The sequence below is a fragment of the Sphaeramia orbicularis genome, chromosome 15 (assembly GCF_902148855.1).
Source record: "Sphaeramia orbicularis chromosome 15, fSphaOr1.1, whole genome shotgun sequence".
NCBI classification, from domain to species: Eukaryota; Metazoa; Chordata; class Actinopteri; order Kurtiformes; family Apogonidae; genus Sphaeramia; species Sphaeramia orbicularis.
The window spans coordinates 4099309-4117696 of NC_043971.1; the positions used below are offsets into that span (position 1 = coordinate 4099309).

At 38.3% G+C, this 18388-nt stretch overlaps 1 protein-coding gene across 1 annotated transcript; it reads left to right on the top strand.

Moving 5' to 3' along the window:
• The first annotated feature begins 15444 nt into the window (after nucleotides 1–15444).
• On the top strand, nucleotides 15445–16899 carry LOC115434250 (D(1)-like dopamine receptor). Its single transcript, XM_030156093.1, has one exon. It carries the CDS (start codon nucleotides 15445–15447, stop codon nucleotides 16897–16899), a length of 1455 nt encoding a protein of 484 aa, XP_030011953.1.
• Nucleotides 16900–18388: the final 1489 nt, after the last annotated feature.

Here is an 18388-nt window from a genome sequence, read left to right on the forward strand (position 1 = left end):
TTACTGTGTGTTTACTGTGTGTTTACTGTGTTTACTGTGTGTTTACTGTGTTTACTGTGTGTTTACTGTGTGTTTACTGTTGTTTACTGTGTGTTTACTATGTGTTTACTGTGTGTTTATGGTGTGTTTACTATATGTTTACTGTGTGTTTACTGTGTTTACTGTGTGTTTACTATATGTTTACTGTGTTTACTGTGTGTTTACTGTGTGTTTACTGTGTGTTTACTGTGTTTACTGTGTGTTTACTATATGTTTACTGTGTTTACTGTGTGTTTACTGTGTGTTTACTGTGTTTACTGTGTGTTTACTGTGTTTACTGTGTGTTTACTGTGTGTTTACTGTTGTTTACTGTGTGTTTACTATGTGTTTACTGTGTGTTTATTGTGTGTTTACTATATGTTTACTGTGTGTTTACTGTGTTTACTGTGTGTTTACTATATGTTTACTGTGTGTTTACTGTGTGTTTACTATATGTTTACTGTGTGTTTACTATATGTTTACTGTGTGTTTACTATGTGTTTACTGTGTGTTTACTGTGTGTTTACTATATGTTTACTGTGTGTTTACTATATGTCTACTGTGTTTACTGTGTGTTTACTGTGTGTTTACTATATGTTTACTGTGTGTTTACTATATGTTTACTGTGTGTTTACTATGTGTTTACTGTGTGTTTACTGTGTGTTTACTATATGTTTATTGTGTGTTTACTATATGTTTACTGTGTGTTTACTGTTGTTTACTGGGTGTTTACTATATGTTTACTGTGTTTACTGTGTGTTTACTATATGTTTACTGTGTGTTTACTGTTGTTTACTGTGTGTTTACTGTTGTTTACTGTGTGTTTACTGTGTGTTTACTGTTGTTTACTGTGTGTTTACTGTTGTTTACTGTTTACTGTGTGTTTACTATATGTTTACTGTGTTTACTGTGTGTTTACTGTTGTTTACTGTGTGTTTACTATATGTTTACTGTGTTTACTGTGTGTTTACTGTGTGTTTACTGTTGTTTACTGTGTGTTTACTATATGTTTACTGTGTTTACTATGTGTTTACTGTGTGTTTACTATATGTTTACTGTGTTTACTGTGTGTTTAGTGTGTGTTTACTGTTGTTTACTGTGTGTTTACTATATGTTTACTGTGTGTTTACTATATGTTTACTGTGTTTACTATGTGTTTACTGTGTGTTTACTGTTGTTTACTGTGTGTTTACTATATGTTTACTGTGTTTACTGTTGTTTACTGTGTGTTTACTGTTGTTTACTGTGTGTTTACTGTTGTTTACTGTGTGTTTACTATGTTTACTGTGTGTTTACTGTTGTTTACTGTGTGTTTACTATATGTTTACTGTGTTTACTGTGTGTTTACTGTGTTTACTGTGTGTTTACTGTGTGTTTACTGTTGTTTACTGTGTGTTTACTGTTGCTTACTGTGTGTTTACTGTGTTTTCCATAGTCTACCACCTCTGCTTCGTAAAAACAGTCAACAGTACCTGATGAACTTCACAGAAGATGGAGGATGACTTCTCCTTCTCAAATCCACTGAATGGACTCTTTGCCCATTCTGTGACCCTCCACTGTCTCTGTTTTAATCTGTCTGACTATAAGGGGATCACACGTCCAAAAGGCTCCTGTCTGTACGTTCTGTCTGTAAATATTTACAACTGATGAGCCCTATTACATTCCCACTGCATCACTGTCACACCTAAAAGCTCTGTGCTGTGTTCAGACTGGGCCCTTTTACTCACACTGCTCACTTTCTCCATCAGTCTCTAAGTGTGTTTACATCAGGGGCCAAACGACTGGTGCTGGAACTGGAAGCCGTCATGGAATCATTGGCTAGAGTAATATGGCTGCTAGCAGCTGACTCGAAAAAAAACAGGTTTCTCACAAAAGCACAACATAATTATCCTTAAATTATGAGTTTTGTTTTTTAAACTTTAGACTTTATTCTTATAATATTATGGCTTTATTCTGAAATATTACGACTTTAATCTTATAAAAGTACGACATTATTTTCATTAAATTATAAGGCTTTTTTTAAACTTTAGACTTTATTCTTATAATATTATGGCGTTATTCTCAAAATATTACGACTTTAATCTCACGAAAGTACGACATTATTATCGTTAAGTTATGAGTTTTTTTCTTTTTTAACTTTAGACTTTATTCTTATAATATTATGGCGTTATTCTCTAAATATTACGACTTTAATCTTGTAAAATGATGACTCCTTTTGTATTCGACGTCATTCTCATAAAATTACAGGTTTTATCTCGATATTTCATGACTTTATCAAAGTATTTAGTCAATAAAGTGTTTGACTGAATGACCACCAGTCATCTAAAGTCATCTGAATGGAAACAGAAAACCCCCAAATCTAAAAATACTCAACGATAAACCAGCTGGAGCAGTTTTAATGCTTCCAAGTCAGAGAAGTGACTGATAAAAACTCTTAACTGTAAAACCCATGAACCCTGAACACTGGGATAACATCTAAAACAAGCAATCTGTCCCACACATGTTCTGTGGGTGTTTCACAGCTGAGGTTCAAGCGTTGGTCAGACACAGTCCTGACTTCTCCACATAAACTTCACCTGCTGTTCCACAGACTTTAACCCAACGCACTAGCTTTGATTCTGACACCGTGTGGACACTAAAGTGCTCCAAGGCAGCACTCCTGAAAGTTGATTTTTTTTTTGCATCTGCGATCATAATTTCACGTCATGTAGAGCTGATCAAACAAACAAACAATCATGATCAGAAAAACAATTCCATAATTGACAAGTTTATAATGAATATCTGAATATTTAAAGACAATACAAGAATTTAATGCATTCTGCAAAGTTATTCTCATGATTAACATATGCATTATTATTGAACCAACTGTGAATTTACAGCCTTTCATCCTCTTCCTCCTCCTTCTCCTCCTCCTCCTCTCTACTGTTTGTCATCTGACATAAATATGTTGATTCATGACATATGAACAGATTCTGGATACATTGTTCATACAGTTTGATGGTACACTTATTGCTTAAGCTAAAAAGGCTTTTAGTTTAAATTATTATTATTATTGTAATTTATTCCCCAAAAACATGGATAAAATCACATCTAGAATCACATTTACAATCTAAGGTTTTATTGTATTTTCCCCACAAAGTTTCTTTATGTGTGTTTTTTAAACAGTTGCTCTCTTCCATAGAAATGCATTAAAATAATCAGTAATGTAACTTTTAAAAGTGTTTCTGTTTGGTATTAAATAGTGTCTTTTCTTCAGTATCTGTGTTGAGCCTCTGCAGTTCTATACACTTGAACTAACTCACACTGGGACTCCTACAGAAGTGTCTTCTGTCCAGTTTTCTTTTCTTTGACATCCTTTACATCCTAATTACCGAGCACACACACACACACACACACACACACACACACACACACACACGGGCACGCAGGCGCACACGCAAACAGACACATGTCCAAAAGTACATGTGTATGACTCCACTGATATTCAAATCCATCTTGCTGATGTGACTCAGACAGAACAAATACAAACATGTTGAAAACTGACGTTAGCGCTCCAACTAGCAGGTTCCTTTAACAAGTAGATGGAATGACAGCGGGGACGGCCAATCACATGTACGTTAGCAAAACCAAAGAGCCAATTTGGAGAGCAATATTTACGTTAGAGGCGGGACTTCTAGCAGAGACCGACTGTTAACCCTTTGTGTGCCAGAATCATTGACCAAACACTACAGACAGAGGTTGGACTGATAGGGACTACACAGGAGAGGATGGATGTTGGTAGGGACAGGTCCCTAGAGTCCCTACGCAATTCTATTCCCCTGCTTTAAGTTCAGTCCATCATCACCTTCCATCAGTGGTGGAATGTAACAAAGTATTTGTACTTCGCTACTTTACGTATCTGTACTTAGGTAGGGTGACATGGTGGATCACACTCATGCCTCCTTTCTGTGTGGAGTTTACATGTTCTCCCCGTGTCTGTGTGGGTTCTCTCCGGGTACTCTGGCTCCTCCCACCATCCAAAGACATGCACTGATAGGTTAATGCACAGGTGTCAAACATGCAGCCCGGGGGCCAAATCCAGCCCGCCACAGGTTCCAATCTGGCCCGCGGGATGAAAGTGCAAAAATGAACTTGAACAGTCAAGGTTGTCCAAATCATTTTGGTTCAGGTTCCACATACAGACCAGTGTGATCTACAGTAAAAATAACAACACAATAACCCATAAATAATGACAACTGCAAATTTTTGTGTTTGTTTTAGTGCAAAAAGACCCCATTAAATTATGAAATACTTACTTTTATTAACTATCCAAACAAAAAAAGATGTGAATAACCTGAAAAAAAATGAAATTTCTTCAGAAAAATCAGTGCAATTTTAATACTATTCTGCCTCAACATATCATTTCTGCATGTGCATTATGGATCAGATCTACAAAGACACTAAACACCTAGTAACAGTCAGAAAATAGTTAAAATTGTGCTTAATTTTCTTTAGACATTTCAGGTTGTTCATATTTGTTCAGGTTATTCTCATTTTATTGTTACAGGATAGTTTATAAATGTAAATATTGTTATAATTTAACATTATTTTTGGACTAAAACAAAGACAAACATTGGAAGTTGTCATTATTTATAGGCAAAATGTAATATTTTTTTCACATCAAACTGAGTAGAAAATCTGCAGTCATTCTTTTTTGTAGGTTATTATGTTATTATTTGACTGTAGATCATATTGGTCTGTATGGGGAACCTGAACTAAAATGAGTTCCACAGCCTGGACTGTGGAATTTTCACACTTTGTAAATTCATCCCTTGGGCCGCATTGGAACCTTTGGGGGGCCGGATTTGGCCCCCGTGCCGCATGTTTAAGACCCCTGGTTTAAACAGTTATTACTTCAGAGCAAAGTTATTATCGTTAACGAAAACTAACGAAATGAAAAAAACTAGAATTGTAAAAACATTTTCGTTAACTGAGATAAATAAAAACTATAATTAAAAGAAAAAAAACTATAACTAACTGAAACTGTATTGTGTGCTTATAAAACTAACTAAAATATATAACAATTCTGGATAAAATTCCCTTTGTTGTCGTCTTTGTCAATGTCGGATTGATATGAAATCAATTTATTTCGCTCTGGCAATTTTAGCTGCTCGCACCTTATGATATTTAAGGGTCCGTCACTTGTGGTTTCCAGTCGTCTTCTGGTCCCCACTCTACCTGGAAACATGGAGACTAAAGTTAGGAGAAAGCAGCAGAGTCCTGTCTGGGATTTATTTGAATACGATGACAGAGAAGAAGAGAAAAGATATAAAAAAAACTAAAACTAAGCACTTAGAAAATCATGAGAACTAATAAAAACTAGCAAACCTGCTCTAAAAACTAATTAAAACTAACTGAATTAGAGAAAAAAAAAAGTCAAAATTAAATAAAACTAAACTATAATGAAAAATCCAAAACTATTAGAACCTTGCTTTAGAGTCTATTTTGCTTTTCTAAATTCTGCACACAGGCTGCCATGCTTTGTTTATGTTAGTGAGAGTACTCCAACAGTCAGAGACCTGGGCTCACCTGTAAAAGAAGCCGACCTGTCGAGTTCATTTCAAGACCCGAGGGTTCATTCAGGTACGTTCACACCTCAGTCGTGCTGAAACACAAAAAGGCCTTTGGCTGTACAGGTTGTACAAGAATTCAGTTAAATTAGACAAGTGACAAAGACGGAAATGTGCTCTAATTGATATCATTGTGTGCACATTTTTATAGACACATGCACAAACAGACACAGAGATGCAAAGAAAATACTGTATAGACCAGTGTTTTTCAACTTTGGGGTCAGGACCCCATGTGGGGTCGCCTGGAATTTCTAGTAATTGATTTTAAAAAAAATCACTGATAAAAAATATACAGTGAGTTGACAGAGACAATCCAAATCCATAAAAGACACGACAAACTGTGGTTCTGTTTCTGTGTCACATGTTCATTGTGGTCAGTTTCAGATGCTGCAGCTCTTTCATAATTCATAGTGTGAGTTCTTGTTTGTTCAGTATTAATTGTCCTCCTTGTAAATCACAGCTGGACTGACTGGACAGATCCTGACCAAGGAAAATCCAATTCTCTCTTTGTGCAGTAATCTACACCTGGATTTACTGCCTCCGTCCACAATAATATACATTATATAGACTAAATGTAGTCTAAAATTAGCGTTTATTTGAAACATGGTATAGCAAACTATTACATGATCAAAAACAAATTAAGTTTAGCAAAAAAAAATCTGTTTTGAATGTGTGGGGTCACCAGAAATTTGTGATGTTAAAATGGGGTCACAAGGTAAAAAAGGTTGGAACCACTGGTACAGACACATGCACTCACTTACACAAACATCACACACACTAAGCGAGCGGCCCCGCCCTCAGCTGTCGACCTAAAACACTGATTAGGGTTTCAACTCTTCACCTCAGCGTCGAAGCGCCGGCAGCTGCCAGATCTGCCACTCGGTGTAATTACAGGCGAGGAGCAGACGGGTGGCGTTCCAGGCCCGTCAGCCCAACCTGCGTCACGGAGGACGACGCTGCTGCCTTCAAGTCCTGGAAACAACAACAACACACACGTAGAAACTTCACACATGAAAAGAAACAACAAAGTGCACAGTAGCAACCACAAGATTAGAGATGAAAAAAGAAAAAAATACCAATTAAAAAAGAAAAAAAAGAAGAAGAGGAGAAGCAGGTATGTGCAGGTTCACACATAAAAAAACTACTACAGTCAAAAAGTAGTAAACAACAATTATATAAACCTGTCCTACAAATAAAAGGAAAGGAGGAAAGGAGGGATCAGGCCAAGGTTATTATCGAAAACTAACGAAATGATGAAAACTAGAATTGTAAAAACATTTTCGTTAACTGAAATAAATAAAAACTAGAATTAAAAGAAAAAAACAATAACTAACTGAAACTGTATTGTGTGTTTACAAAACTAACGAAAACGGATAAAAATTATGGATAAAATTCCATTTGTTTTCGTCTTTGTCAGATTTTGTCGGATTGATACGAAAGCGATTTATTTCACTCTAGCAATTTTAGCTAGCAGGACCATATGATATTTAACGGTCCGCCACTTGTGGTTTCCAGTCGTCTTCTGGTCCCCGCTCTACCTGGAAACATGCAGACTAAAGTTGGGAGAAAGCAGCAGAGTCCTGTCTGGGATTTATTTGAATACGATGACAGAGAAGAAGAGAAAAGAGACGACTGAACTACAACTAAACTAAAACCAAGCATTTAGAAAATAACAAAAACTAGCAAACCTGCTCTAAAAACTAATTAAAACTAACTGAATTAGAGAAAAAAAAGTCAAAACTAAATAAAACTAAACTATAACAAGTGTTCAGAGAACGCAAACCTCCACCAAACACCCTGAACAGTGTGCATGTGTCGATCGACTATTTCTGTTTAAATTCAACAGTTTCCAGGTTGTTCCATACAGCAGAAAAAGCTGAAGCTTGGTACCAGTCATGTGTCTGTCAAATTAGATTCAATTCACATCAATATTCGTTGAGTTCTAATTTTAAATGAGTGGGAAATGGGATTTTCAGTGTTAAATGTAAATGTCCACAGAGTCCACATTCCACAGTGGATGTGGACAATTTTGTGCCAGATACAAGAGATTTTACAAGATATTGTACTGAATTTTGGAAAATAGTTCAATGATGACAGATGGAAAATTGTAGATGTTGTGACCTTGCTGTGACCTTGAACTTTGACCTACTTGGCCCAAAATGTAATGGGTTGGTCCCAGGGCCTAGGCCTATCTGTGGGGAAGATTTGGGAAAGATGGGTGGAAGAGTTTTCCTGTAAAGTTGCTAACAAACAAACAAACAAACACACAAAGCAAAGTGATCACAATACCTCCTGGCGGAGGTAATAATGAAAAATCCCAGACTATTCGAACCTTGGATCAGCCACTGTCATCCTGTATGATAACAGAAAACTCCACAGGATCCCAGAGCTAAAAGCAGCCCTCCACCCCTCCTGCACAGGAATGCACACTGTGACCTGATGCTAACCTCACCGGTCCCACGGCACCAACAAACTGGTTGGTGAAGGTTAACGCTGACGTCAGCGTGACCTGGAGGCACAGCAACGGTGAAGGTTCATCCAAAGTGTGAATTCAAGACTGGAATTCACTTCAGTTCAGTCAATTCTCAACTGCATCCTCATGAGACTGAGATGGTTTTGTTTCACATTTGGAGGACGACCATGGCTCCACCTTGACAGTCTACAGCAGGGCGTCAGTCATTTTAGTTCAGGGGCCAGATTCAGCTAAATTTGATGTGAAGTGGGACGAACCAGTAAAACAATAACATAATAATATATAAATAATGTCAACTCCAAACTTTTCTCTATGTTTTAGAGCAAAAAAAGTTAATTTACATTATGAAAAGCTTTACATCTACAAACTATCCTTTCAAAAGATGTGAATAACATGAACAAACTGAAAAAATAAGTGTAATTTGAACAATATTCTGCCTCAGTTTATCATTTCCACATGTACATTATAACTTACAGATCGCAGTGGATCTACAAACACACAAAACATTTAATAACAGACAGAATATTGTTAAAATTGTACTTACTTCTCTGAAGACATTTCAGGTTGTTCATATTTTTTGCAAAATTATATTTTGTTTTAGTGTAAATACATGAAAATATTTACATTTACAAAGAGAAACATTTGCAGTTGTCATTATTTTTATGTTATTATGATAGTATTTGACTGGTCCCGCCCACTTGAGACTGAATTGTTCTGAATGTGGAACCTGAACTAAAAGGATCGCTAATATTTTAGTGTAATTTTTGCATTTCACAAATTCATCCTAAGGGCTGGATTTGGCCCCTGGGCCACATGTTTGACACCTGTGGTCTATAGGTTAATCTCCCCAGGTTCATGCTAACTTGCTCCAAACATGGACACTGCTAATGTAGCGGTTGTATTTGGTGCGATGTGTTAGATATGACAGAAACCGAACTTCTTTGGACTCTGGCCGTTTATTCCTGGCAGAAGAGCACACAGTCAGTCTCATCAGTAAAACCTGAACGTGTTCTAACACTGTTAGGCTAAAATTTTAAAAAAATTGCAAGTTAGCTAACTCACCATGTGTTAATCATGCTATGAACAAATAAGTAAAAACGGTCACTTTCACACAAGAATCTGCTCAGCTGATAGGGCGCTAGGGAGCAAATATTTTAGTGTAAAATAATCACTTAAATATGAAATTAAGACAAATAATGTGAAATAATGAGAGGACTAACAGTAAGTGTACCTACCAGTGGGGATGGGAATTGTTAAGAATTTATCGATCCGATTCCTTATCAATTCTCTTATCGATTGGGTGAGGGAATAACAGAGTACAAACAGGTGTGTTTACATTAACTGTCTTTTATATTTCCATCTGCACAGAAAATAGAACATATACAGTATGGACAAATAATAAGAACAGATGATGCTGGGCCGGTTCGGTGTGGGGGGGGGGGGGGGCAGTGAAAGTGAAAGTACAGATGCTTTACTAATTCCTCTAGTGCCACATTTCTACTACGTGGAGCCGGTTCCACTCAGCTCAGTTTGTCTCCTGTTGTTGTGCTCCTCATTTCCTTTCCCTTCTAACCTTCGGAAACTTGTATTTGAGGAGTTACCACGTTTGTTGCCCACACCGGAACCGGAACTGGCCCGGCGTTCAATCTGCCGCTACATTCACAAGCGTCGCTAAGTAGAGAATCAAATACGTGACATTCCTGTAAATGAATCCCATGCTGTGGACAAATGTTTGAGGATATTGGAGGGATTCCACCTTTAGAAGACACGGAAGCTTTGACAGTGTTCAACTGGACCTGGTGTGGTCTGTTTAGACCTGGTGTGGTCTGTTTGGACCTGGTGTGGTCTGTTTGGACCTGGTGTGGTCTGTTTGGACCTGGTGTGGTCTGTCTGGACCTGGTGTGGTCTGTCTGGACCTGGTGTGGTCTGTTTGGACCTGGTGTGGTCTGTGTAGACCTGGTGTGGTCTGTTTGGACCTGGTGTGGTCTGTTTGGACCTGGTGTGGTCTGTCTGGACCTGGTGTGGTCTGTTTGGACCTGGTGTGGTCTGTTTAGACCTGGTGTGGTCTGTTTGGACCTGGTGTGGTCTGTCTGGACCTGGTGTGGTCTGTTTGGACCTGGTGTGGTCTGTTGGACCTGGTGTGGTCTGTGTAGACCTGGTGTGGTCTGTGTAGACCTGGTGTGGTCTGTCTGGACCTGGTGTGGTCTGTTTGGACCTGGTGTGGTCTGTTTAGACCTGGTGTGGTCTGTTTGGACCTGGTGTGGTCTGTTTGGACCTGGTGTGGTCTGTTTGGACCTGGTGTGGTCTGTTTAGACCTTGTGTGGTCTGTTTAGACCATATCTGCCTCAACGCCATGTTGGCCACGTTCTGACCAAAACAATGCAGCGTACGTGTGACATCATCGCGCATGCACAACGAAGGCGGAATGGATAAGCAGAATCGTTAAGCAGGCAGGCAAACGATTCCAAGGAATCAAGCTACTGGGAACCGGTTCTCAAAAAGAACCGGTTCTCAATTCCCATCCCTACCTACCAGGTAGGCAGTACAGCTAAACTGTTAATATGTCCCTGGGGCGCACAACCCTAGGCTGCAGGGGTGCAGCGTTCAATGACCATAAAATAAAATTGTAAATGATACAATTACAGTGTGTGAGAGATAGCAAGTTGAATCACGACATACATTAACTCAGTTACACTAACTTACACTGTCATGTTAAAAGGTTGAGGGGTGTATGAGGAAGAATGTAACAGATTGTGGCATTGCCATTTGTAAATGCTCTTTATAAATAAAAAATTAAAAAAAAAAAAAAAAAGGTTGAGGAGTTAAAGTTTACTGTATTATCCCTGCAGTCTCTGCATTTTACCGTCCAAATACACACACAGTACCTAGCCTTAGCATTAGCACATGGCACACAGTAGTATCTGTGAGCTGCCGTCAAAGACACTGTGGACCAACTCTACATCTACAACATAGGTGTCAAACATGCGGCCCGGGGGCCAGATCTGGCCCACCAAAGGATCCAATCTGGCCCGTGGGATGAATTTGTGAAATACAAAAATTACACTGAAGATATTAACAATCGAGGATGCCATAATCATTTTAATTCAGATTCCACATACAGACCAATTAGATCTCAAGTGGGTCAGAACCAGTAAAATACTATCATATTAAACCTATAAATAATGAAAACAGCCAATTTTATCTTTGTTTTAGTGTAAATAAGAAGTAAAATTACATGAAAATGTTTATATTAAAAACTGTTATTTCACAAAAAATGTGAAAAACCTGCAATGTCTTCAGATAAATAAATGCAGTTTTACCAATATTCTGCCTGTTATTAAATGTTTTGTGCATTTGTAATTGTAATGTAAGTTGTAATGCACATGTGTAAATGATAAACTGATAATCTGAGGTGTTAAAAGTGGACTGGGTTTTCTTAAGATGTTTCCAGTTGTTCGTGTTATTCAGATTTTTGTAGATGTTAAAAAAATTGTGAATTAAGCAAAAAAAAAAAAAAAAAATCTTGAATTAAGTAAAAAAAAAAAATCTTGAATTAAGCAAAATAAAAAATCTTGAATTAAACAAAACACTTAAACATAAGACATATAATACATATTCAAAAAGGAGTGAGAAGAAGTATAACTTATAAACTCCACCCCTTCTCCTTATATAATTAATAACAGTAATAACCTTCTTAGTCTAAGCAGATCTATACTATATACCATAATATGACTGATACTTATTATTAAACAATTTGGTTTCTGGCTTTATATTATTATGAACAAATATAATATGATTTACATAAACACAGAATACAATAACACATACATGTAAATACATATTCATACACACATTCTACTCTATTTTTATGGTTTCTATCATTTTTTTCTTCATCTATCTTCCAGCAGAACATCCACATGATGCTGATTCCCCTGTTTTTGTTGGGTATCTGTGTCATGTTCTAAGGGCCTGTGTCTGTTTTGGACCCAAACGTAGACGGATGGCGCCACCTGGTGACAGAACAGAGGCAGAAGTCGAAGGAAAGGGACAGTTCAAACCCTGACTGTCATGGACTAAAGGTTTGGGAAGGACACAAACTGATTCTGTACTTGAATGTGATTTATTAGTCATTAAATTTAGGTATTATTTTTTTATTTATTCACCAGCACAACTAAGAAACGCATTGGTGAATGATTACACTGGGGAACACAATTTTTTGCTGAGTTAGGTCTGACAGCTGTTTTTAACTAATGTTTGTGTGCAGAATCCAAAACTGATCTCAGTTTTTCTCTGTGACGTCAAGTTTTTGAACTATAGGATCCCCGTTTTCTTAAAAAATATGAAAAATACTGTACTTAACAGATATGTGCTTGTTTTATAAAAAAATTTCAAATATTGACATACAATGAAATATCAAATCCCCTACGAACTGAATCCTCATGAATTTCAAAATCTGCATCTTGGCTGTCACTGCGTTCTTCAACATCACTCAGATCTTCTAGAGGAGGTAGTTGTTCGAAAACTGGCACTGGAATTTCAGCTGAATGAGGCATTGGTCTTACAGCTGACGGTAGATTAGGATATTCTATTTTACTTTTATTTTTCTTGTTAAATCCTGGTGTTTTCACTAAACAAAAGCAACAGTCTGTGCAATCTTTTTGCTCTCACCAAACCATGGGGATACCAAATGCCAACTTTTCACGTGTTCCTTTGGTCCACATCCATAAACTGTCGACACACACTGCTTGTACACTTTGTGAGGGGCCCATGGCTTGTCTCGATCACTGAGTTTTACTTTAAAATATGCAAAATATGCTTGTTTGACAAATGCACTGATGTTTGCCCTCTGACTTGGAATGGTGAAACGACCACAAATAAAGCAAAAGGACTCAGGGTTGTTTAGGCATTTACGACAAGAAGTAGCAGGAGCAGACATGATCTGGAACAAAGGAAATATATACCTATGGAAATAAAACACTAAGATGGAATAGTTACAAGCTTTGAAAACTAAAAAAACAGCATAAAACGAAACAGACCTTACAACGGTATGCCCATGGTTACAAGGTTAAGAGAAAAGCCAGCACAAATCCTCTTAATTCCTACTATGCTAGCTTTCTGTTTGCAGATATTCATAGTGCTGACCTACTGTTAGCTGCACACACCTCTCACCGCACTGTCTCAGTTGTGACTGCACAAACAAGTGGCCACGTAGCTGTAGATGAGTCCAGTTGTAATCAGCTGGCAAGTCTTACTACAGCTAATCGGTGGAATTTTGCTTATCTGGAGGGTAAGCTGTGGAGAAAAAACTTGACGTGCTAGAAAAAAACTGACTGCAATTTTGGAATCAGCATGCCAGTTTTAGTTTTAATCAGCATAAAAATCTAACTCAACGGAAATTTTTTTTCAAATTGTTCCCCAGTGTTATATGTGTATTTGTATGTGTATATGTGTACTTGTATGTTGTGTGTATATGTATAAACGTATGCATGTGTATATGGATGAATGAGTGTGTGTGTGTGTGTGTGTGAATAGATATATAAATATAAAAGAGTAATGTAAAAGGAAGAGGGACATATATATTATTAATAATATTTTAGGGAGAGGGGGTGGGATTAAATAAGTTGCACTTCTTTCCACCCCTTTTCGGGTAAATGTAAACGGAACTGTTGTGCTGTTCTTCTGTCTAGGATTGTTATGATTCTTAATGTTTGTATTATTTTGTATGGTTTGCTAGTTCACATACATGTTAAATTTCAATTGCATGTTTGGAATAATTCACTAAATCAAATTAGATTTCTTTGAATCTTATTTAATATTTCTAATTGTTCTTCAATGTTCCTCAGAAATGTGAGAACTAAATGTGAATGTTCTAATAAACCTTTACATTTCTTAATTAATCTAATTAAACTGATGGTAAGTATCATATTCATAAGTTCTCCAGATCCCTCCCTCACATCAATATGTTTGAATTAAAAGAATTAAAAATGTATTATAAAAAATTAGCTGTAGCAAAAAAAAAAAAAAATCACAAATGTGAACGTACCCTCGAACTGTTTTATTTTTTGTTAATACTAGATCACTTTTGTTTATTGTATTGTTCTGTTTAGCTGCTAATTGTTTGTATCAATACTTGCATTTATATGTGATGCTAATTTCTGTTAAATGTTGCATCTTTCTACTTGTTAATTATCAATAAAGGTTTAATAAAAAAAAAACTTGTGCCTCAGCTATGGAACAAATCACCAAAAGAAGATCTAAACCATAAACCTGCTTACCATTGTTTTTTTTTTAATGTCATTATATAATAATATTAATCTGTGAGTAGTTTTTGTGTTTTTGTAGTTTATTGTTTTACCTCTTTTTTTTTTGTTAAATTATGATTAATTCTTCATTTTGTTCCATTACTTTGGTTGTTTTGTTCATTTTGTTGCTTCTTTAATTCTTTTGCTTTTAGTGAATTTTGTTGCTTATATTTTCATATTTTGTAAAGTTTTTTGTGTGTGTTTGATTTTTCATTTTTGTTCATTTTATCCAATGCCACTGATCCAATCCCATGGGTTTTACTCAATGTTGTAGAAGATGACTGTGTTTCCACGGTAACTACGGAGCCTCTAAACGTCCAAATATGGTCATATCTGATGACCATGAAAAGATAAAGAACTGTATTTTACACCAATTATTGACCTGTATTGATAAGATAAGACTATTTGGTTTATAATATTATTATTATTATAATAATAATATATTATTATTATTATTATTATTATTATTATTCAGAGGGGTAGGTGTGCCTTTTCCTGGTCTGTGGAGGTGTAGAGTCCCGCAGCATCTTCAATAATATTATTATTATTATTGTTATTATTATTATTATTATTATTATTATTATTATTATTATTATTGTTATTATTATTATTCAGAGGGGTAGGTGTGCCTTTCCTGGGCTGTGGAGGTGTGTTAGTCCCGCAGCCTCCTCCACCTGATCCTCGGTCTGTGCGCGTCACAGTGGGAGACGGTGACACAGACCCAGTCACATCAGACTCCTCAGACCGGGACAGACCGGGACAGACGGGATGAACCCCCCCACCCTGCGGACACATGAAACCACATCTGGAACAGTCGGGAACGGAGTCCTGCGTCTGTCAGCTCATTTTTGGTGAGTGTTGTATTTGTGGATAAATGCGCGTCTGTGGGCACGACAGAAGGAAACAGGAGTTGAACTGGTCACAGTGATCTGTTCTTTATTCACACACCAGAGGATGTTATAAAAAAAAAAAAAAAAAAAGAAAAAAAAAGAAGAAGAAGAGCTGGGTCTAGGGTTTGGATTTTTAAACCTGTGGGAGGACGATGGAGAACTACACGCTGTGGACTAATTTTACGCACGTCCTGTCGGAGCTGGAAGGCGCGGAGGAGGAGGAGGAGGGCGGAGAAGAAGAAGAAGGGAGCGGCGGCGGGCTGCGCGTGCTCGTGGCCTGCATCCTCTTCCTGCTCATCGTGTCCACGCTGCTCGGGAACACGCTGGTGTGCGCAGCCGTGGTCAAGTTCCGCCACCTGCGCTCCAAAGTCACCAACTTCTTCGTCATCTCCTTGGCCGTGTCCGACTTGTTCGTGGCCGTGCTGGTGATGCCGTGGGAGGCCATCACCGAAGTGACCGGCACGTGGCTGTTCGGTCGCTTTTGCGGGGTCTGGATCGCTTTCGACATCATGTGTTCCACGGCCTCCATCCTCAACCTGTGCATCATCAGCGTGGACCGATACTGGGCCATCGCCAGCCCCTTCAAGTACGAGCGCAAGATGACCCACAGGGTGGCCTTCGTCATGATCGGGGTCGCCTGGACTTTGTCGATTCTGATCTCCTTCATCCCCGTGCAGCTCAACTGGCACCGCGACGGCGAGGAGGACAAAGCGATGACCGAGGTTTTGTTGTCGAACTTCTCCAACAGCAGCGACCTCAACAGCAGCTCCGTCGCCAAGAGTTGCGTCGCCAACCTGAACCGAACCTACGCCATCTCGTCGTCGCTCATCAGCTTCTACATCCCCGTGGTGATCATGATCGCCACGTATACCCGGATCTACCGGATAGCCCAGACCCAAATTCGCCGGATCACGTCTTTGGAGAGAGCGGCGGAGCAGGCGCAGCACCAAGGTCATGGTCCAAACCGGAACCAGGCGCATCGGCCCAACGACGAAGCCTCGCTGAAGTCTTCGTTCAAGAAGGAGACCAAAGTCCTGAAGACGCTGTCCATCATCATGGGCGTGTTCGTCTTCTGCTGGCTGCCGTTCTTCGTCCTCAACTGTACGGTCCCGTTCTGCGACCCGCCCTGCATCAGCGACACCACCTTCACCGTCTTCGTGTGGTTCGGATGGGCCAACTCCTCCCTTAACCCTGTCATTTATGCGTTCAATGCCGACTTCCGCCGGGCGTTCACCACCATCCTGGGTTGCAACAGGATCTGTTCGAGCAACGCGGTGGAAGCTGTCAACTTGAGCAACGAGCTCGTATCGTACCACCACGACACGACGCTCCACAAGGAGGCGTTGGTCCCGGTGCAGGCGCTGCAGCACCCGTGCACCGTCAACATCGAATCGGATCGCCTGGACGATGTCAGCGCGCAGTTCGACGAGGGCTCGATCATTTCCAACTGTTCCAGGAGCTGCAACAGGTCGCTGCTGCTGCCTTCAGCCACGGTCCAGCTGGACGACGACCCCGAGATTTCCCTGGAAACCATCACGCCTTTTACCTCCACGGTGGCGCTGGAGTGTGACGCACTTATACCTGGACAAGTCCACCGGGACGGATAGGACGGAGACCGGCTGATAAACCACTGCAGCTAAATGTTAACCCTCCGGTATCCGGGTGCGCCTTTTAGGCACACTTTGCACTTTGTTTTAAAAAACTTTATATTATTTTTCACAATTTAAATAAGGTTAGAATTCAGAAGTTGTTCATTTTTGCCTGATCTTTAAAATTCTGGCCACCAACTAAAATGTGCACATTGTAAACAAAAGAAAATTACAAGACTAGCATCTGTCTGCCAAGTGTGCCCAAAACGCACTATTTCTAACATTTGATTTGTATGATTGGGGCTGACCTTGATTTACAAAAATAAAATCAAATTAGAGCAGAAAAATAAATCAACATATAATACTTAATAGTTTGATTTACAGGTGTGCATTTTATGCACACTTGGTGACAGATGCTAGTATTTTTGAACATTTGACCTAGCGCCAAAAATAATAATGCAAATTAACCAGTGTTGGAGTTAATCAATGACATATGCCAGGCTGCAAAAATCAAATAATATGTGATCCCCTTTTTATGTAGTATATTGAAAAAAAAAATTTTTTGTTTTGTTTTTGCATCCAAAAAAAAAAAAAAGGTTTGTTTACATTACAAACATGGCATTTAAAGGGTTAAAAAATGTGACAGTTATTGAGTATTTGGTATTTTTATTTACAGCTCAATTTGATGAAATAGAAAAACAAGTTTAAAAGAATTAAAAACAAACTGTATGAAAATGTTTTGACATTATTCCACAAGTGTGCAAAAAAGGCACACTTGGTGCTTAGTAAGGGCCTAGCTGGACAGGATACCGGAGGGTTAAACTGGAGTAAAGATAACTGCTGATGGTCATGAATTTGTAATGAGGTCTCTAAAGACTCTTACAGACACTTTCATTCATTATAATTAGAGCTGAAACGATTAATCGACTCAAAGTGATCCGAAAAAAAATCATTCAACCACAATTCTCCTGAATCAAAGCTTTGTTTCCTTCATTTCTCTGCTGTTAAACATTGGTTCCACTGTTGTGTTTCACACGGACGCTTATTGTGACGTACAAAGAAGCTTCAATTCAGGAACACTGAAATAGAATATTTCTCTTCAATCAATTCAATTCGATTAATCGAATTGTGAATTTTTACATTCGCTTCAAGCACCTAATCGATTAATCGGTTGCAGCTCTAATTATAAATACAAATGAACCCGCCCATACTCAGGGCTACTTTTGTGGTAGTTCCCTGATGATTTTTTTTTTCACTTTAACCTATCTAAAGTGATTTATTCTAATGTTATCTTCTGAATTTTGCATTATTCACTGTAAATCACGTATTTTCCTATATTTGGTTTAGCCATCTACTGATCTAAACTGTTTAATACCTGTTGATCCACTAACCCTATCAATCCATGTCAATAATTGGTGTAAAATACAGTTCTTCATCTTTTCATGGTCATCAGATATGACCCATTTGGATGTTCAGAGGCTCCGTAGTTACCATGGAAACACCGTTA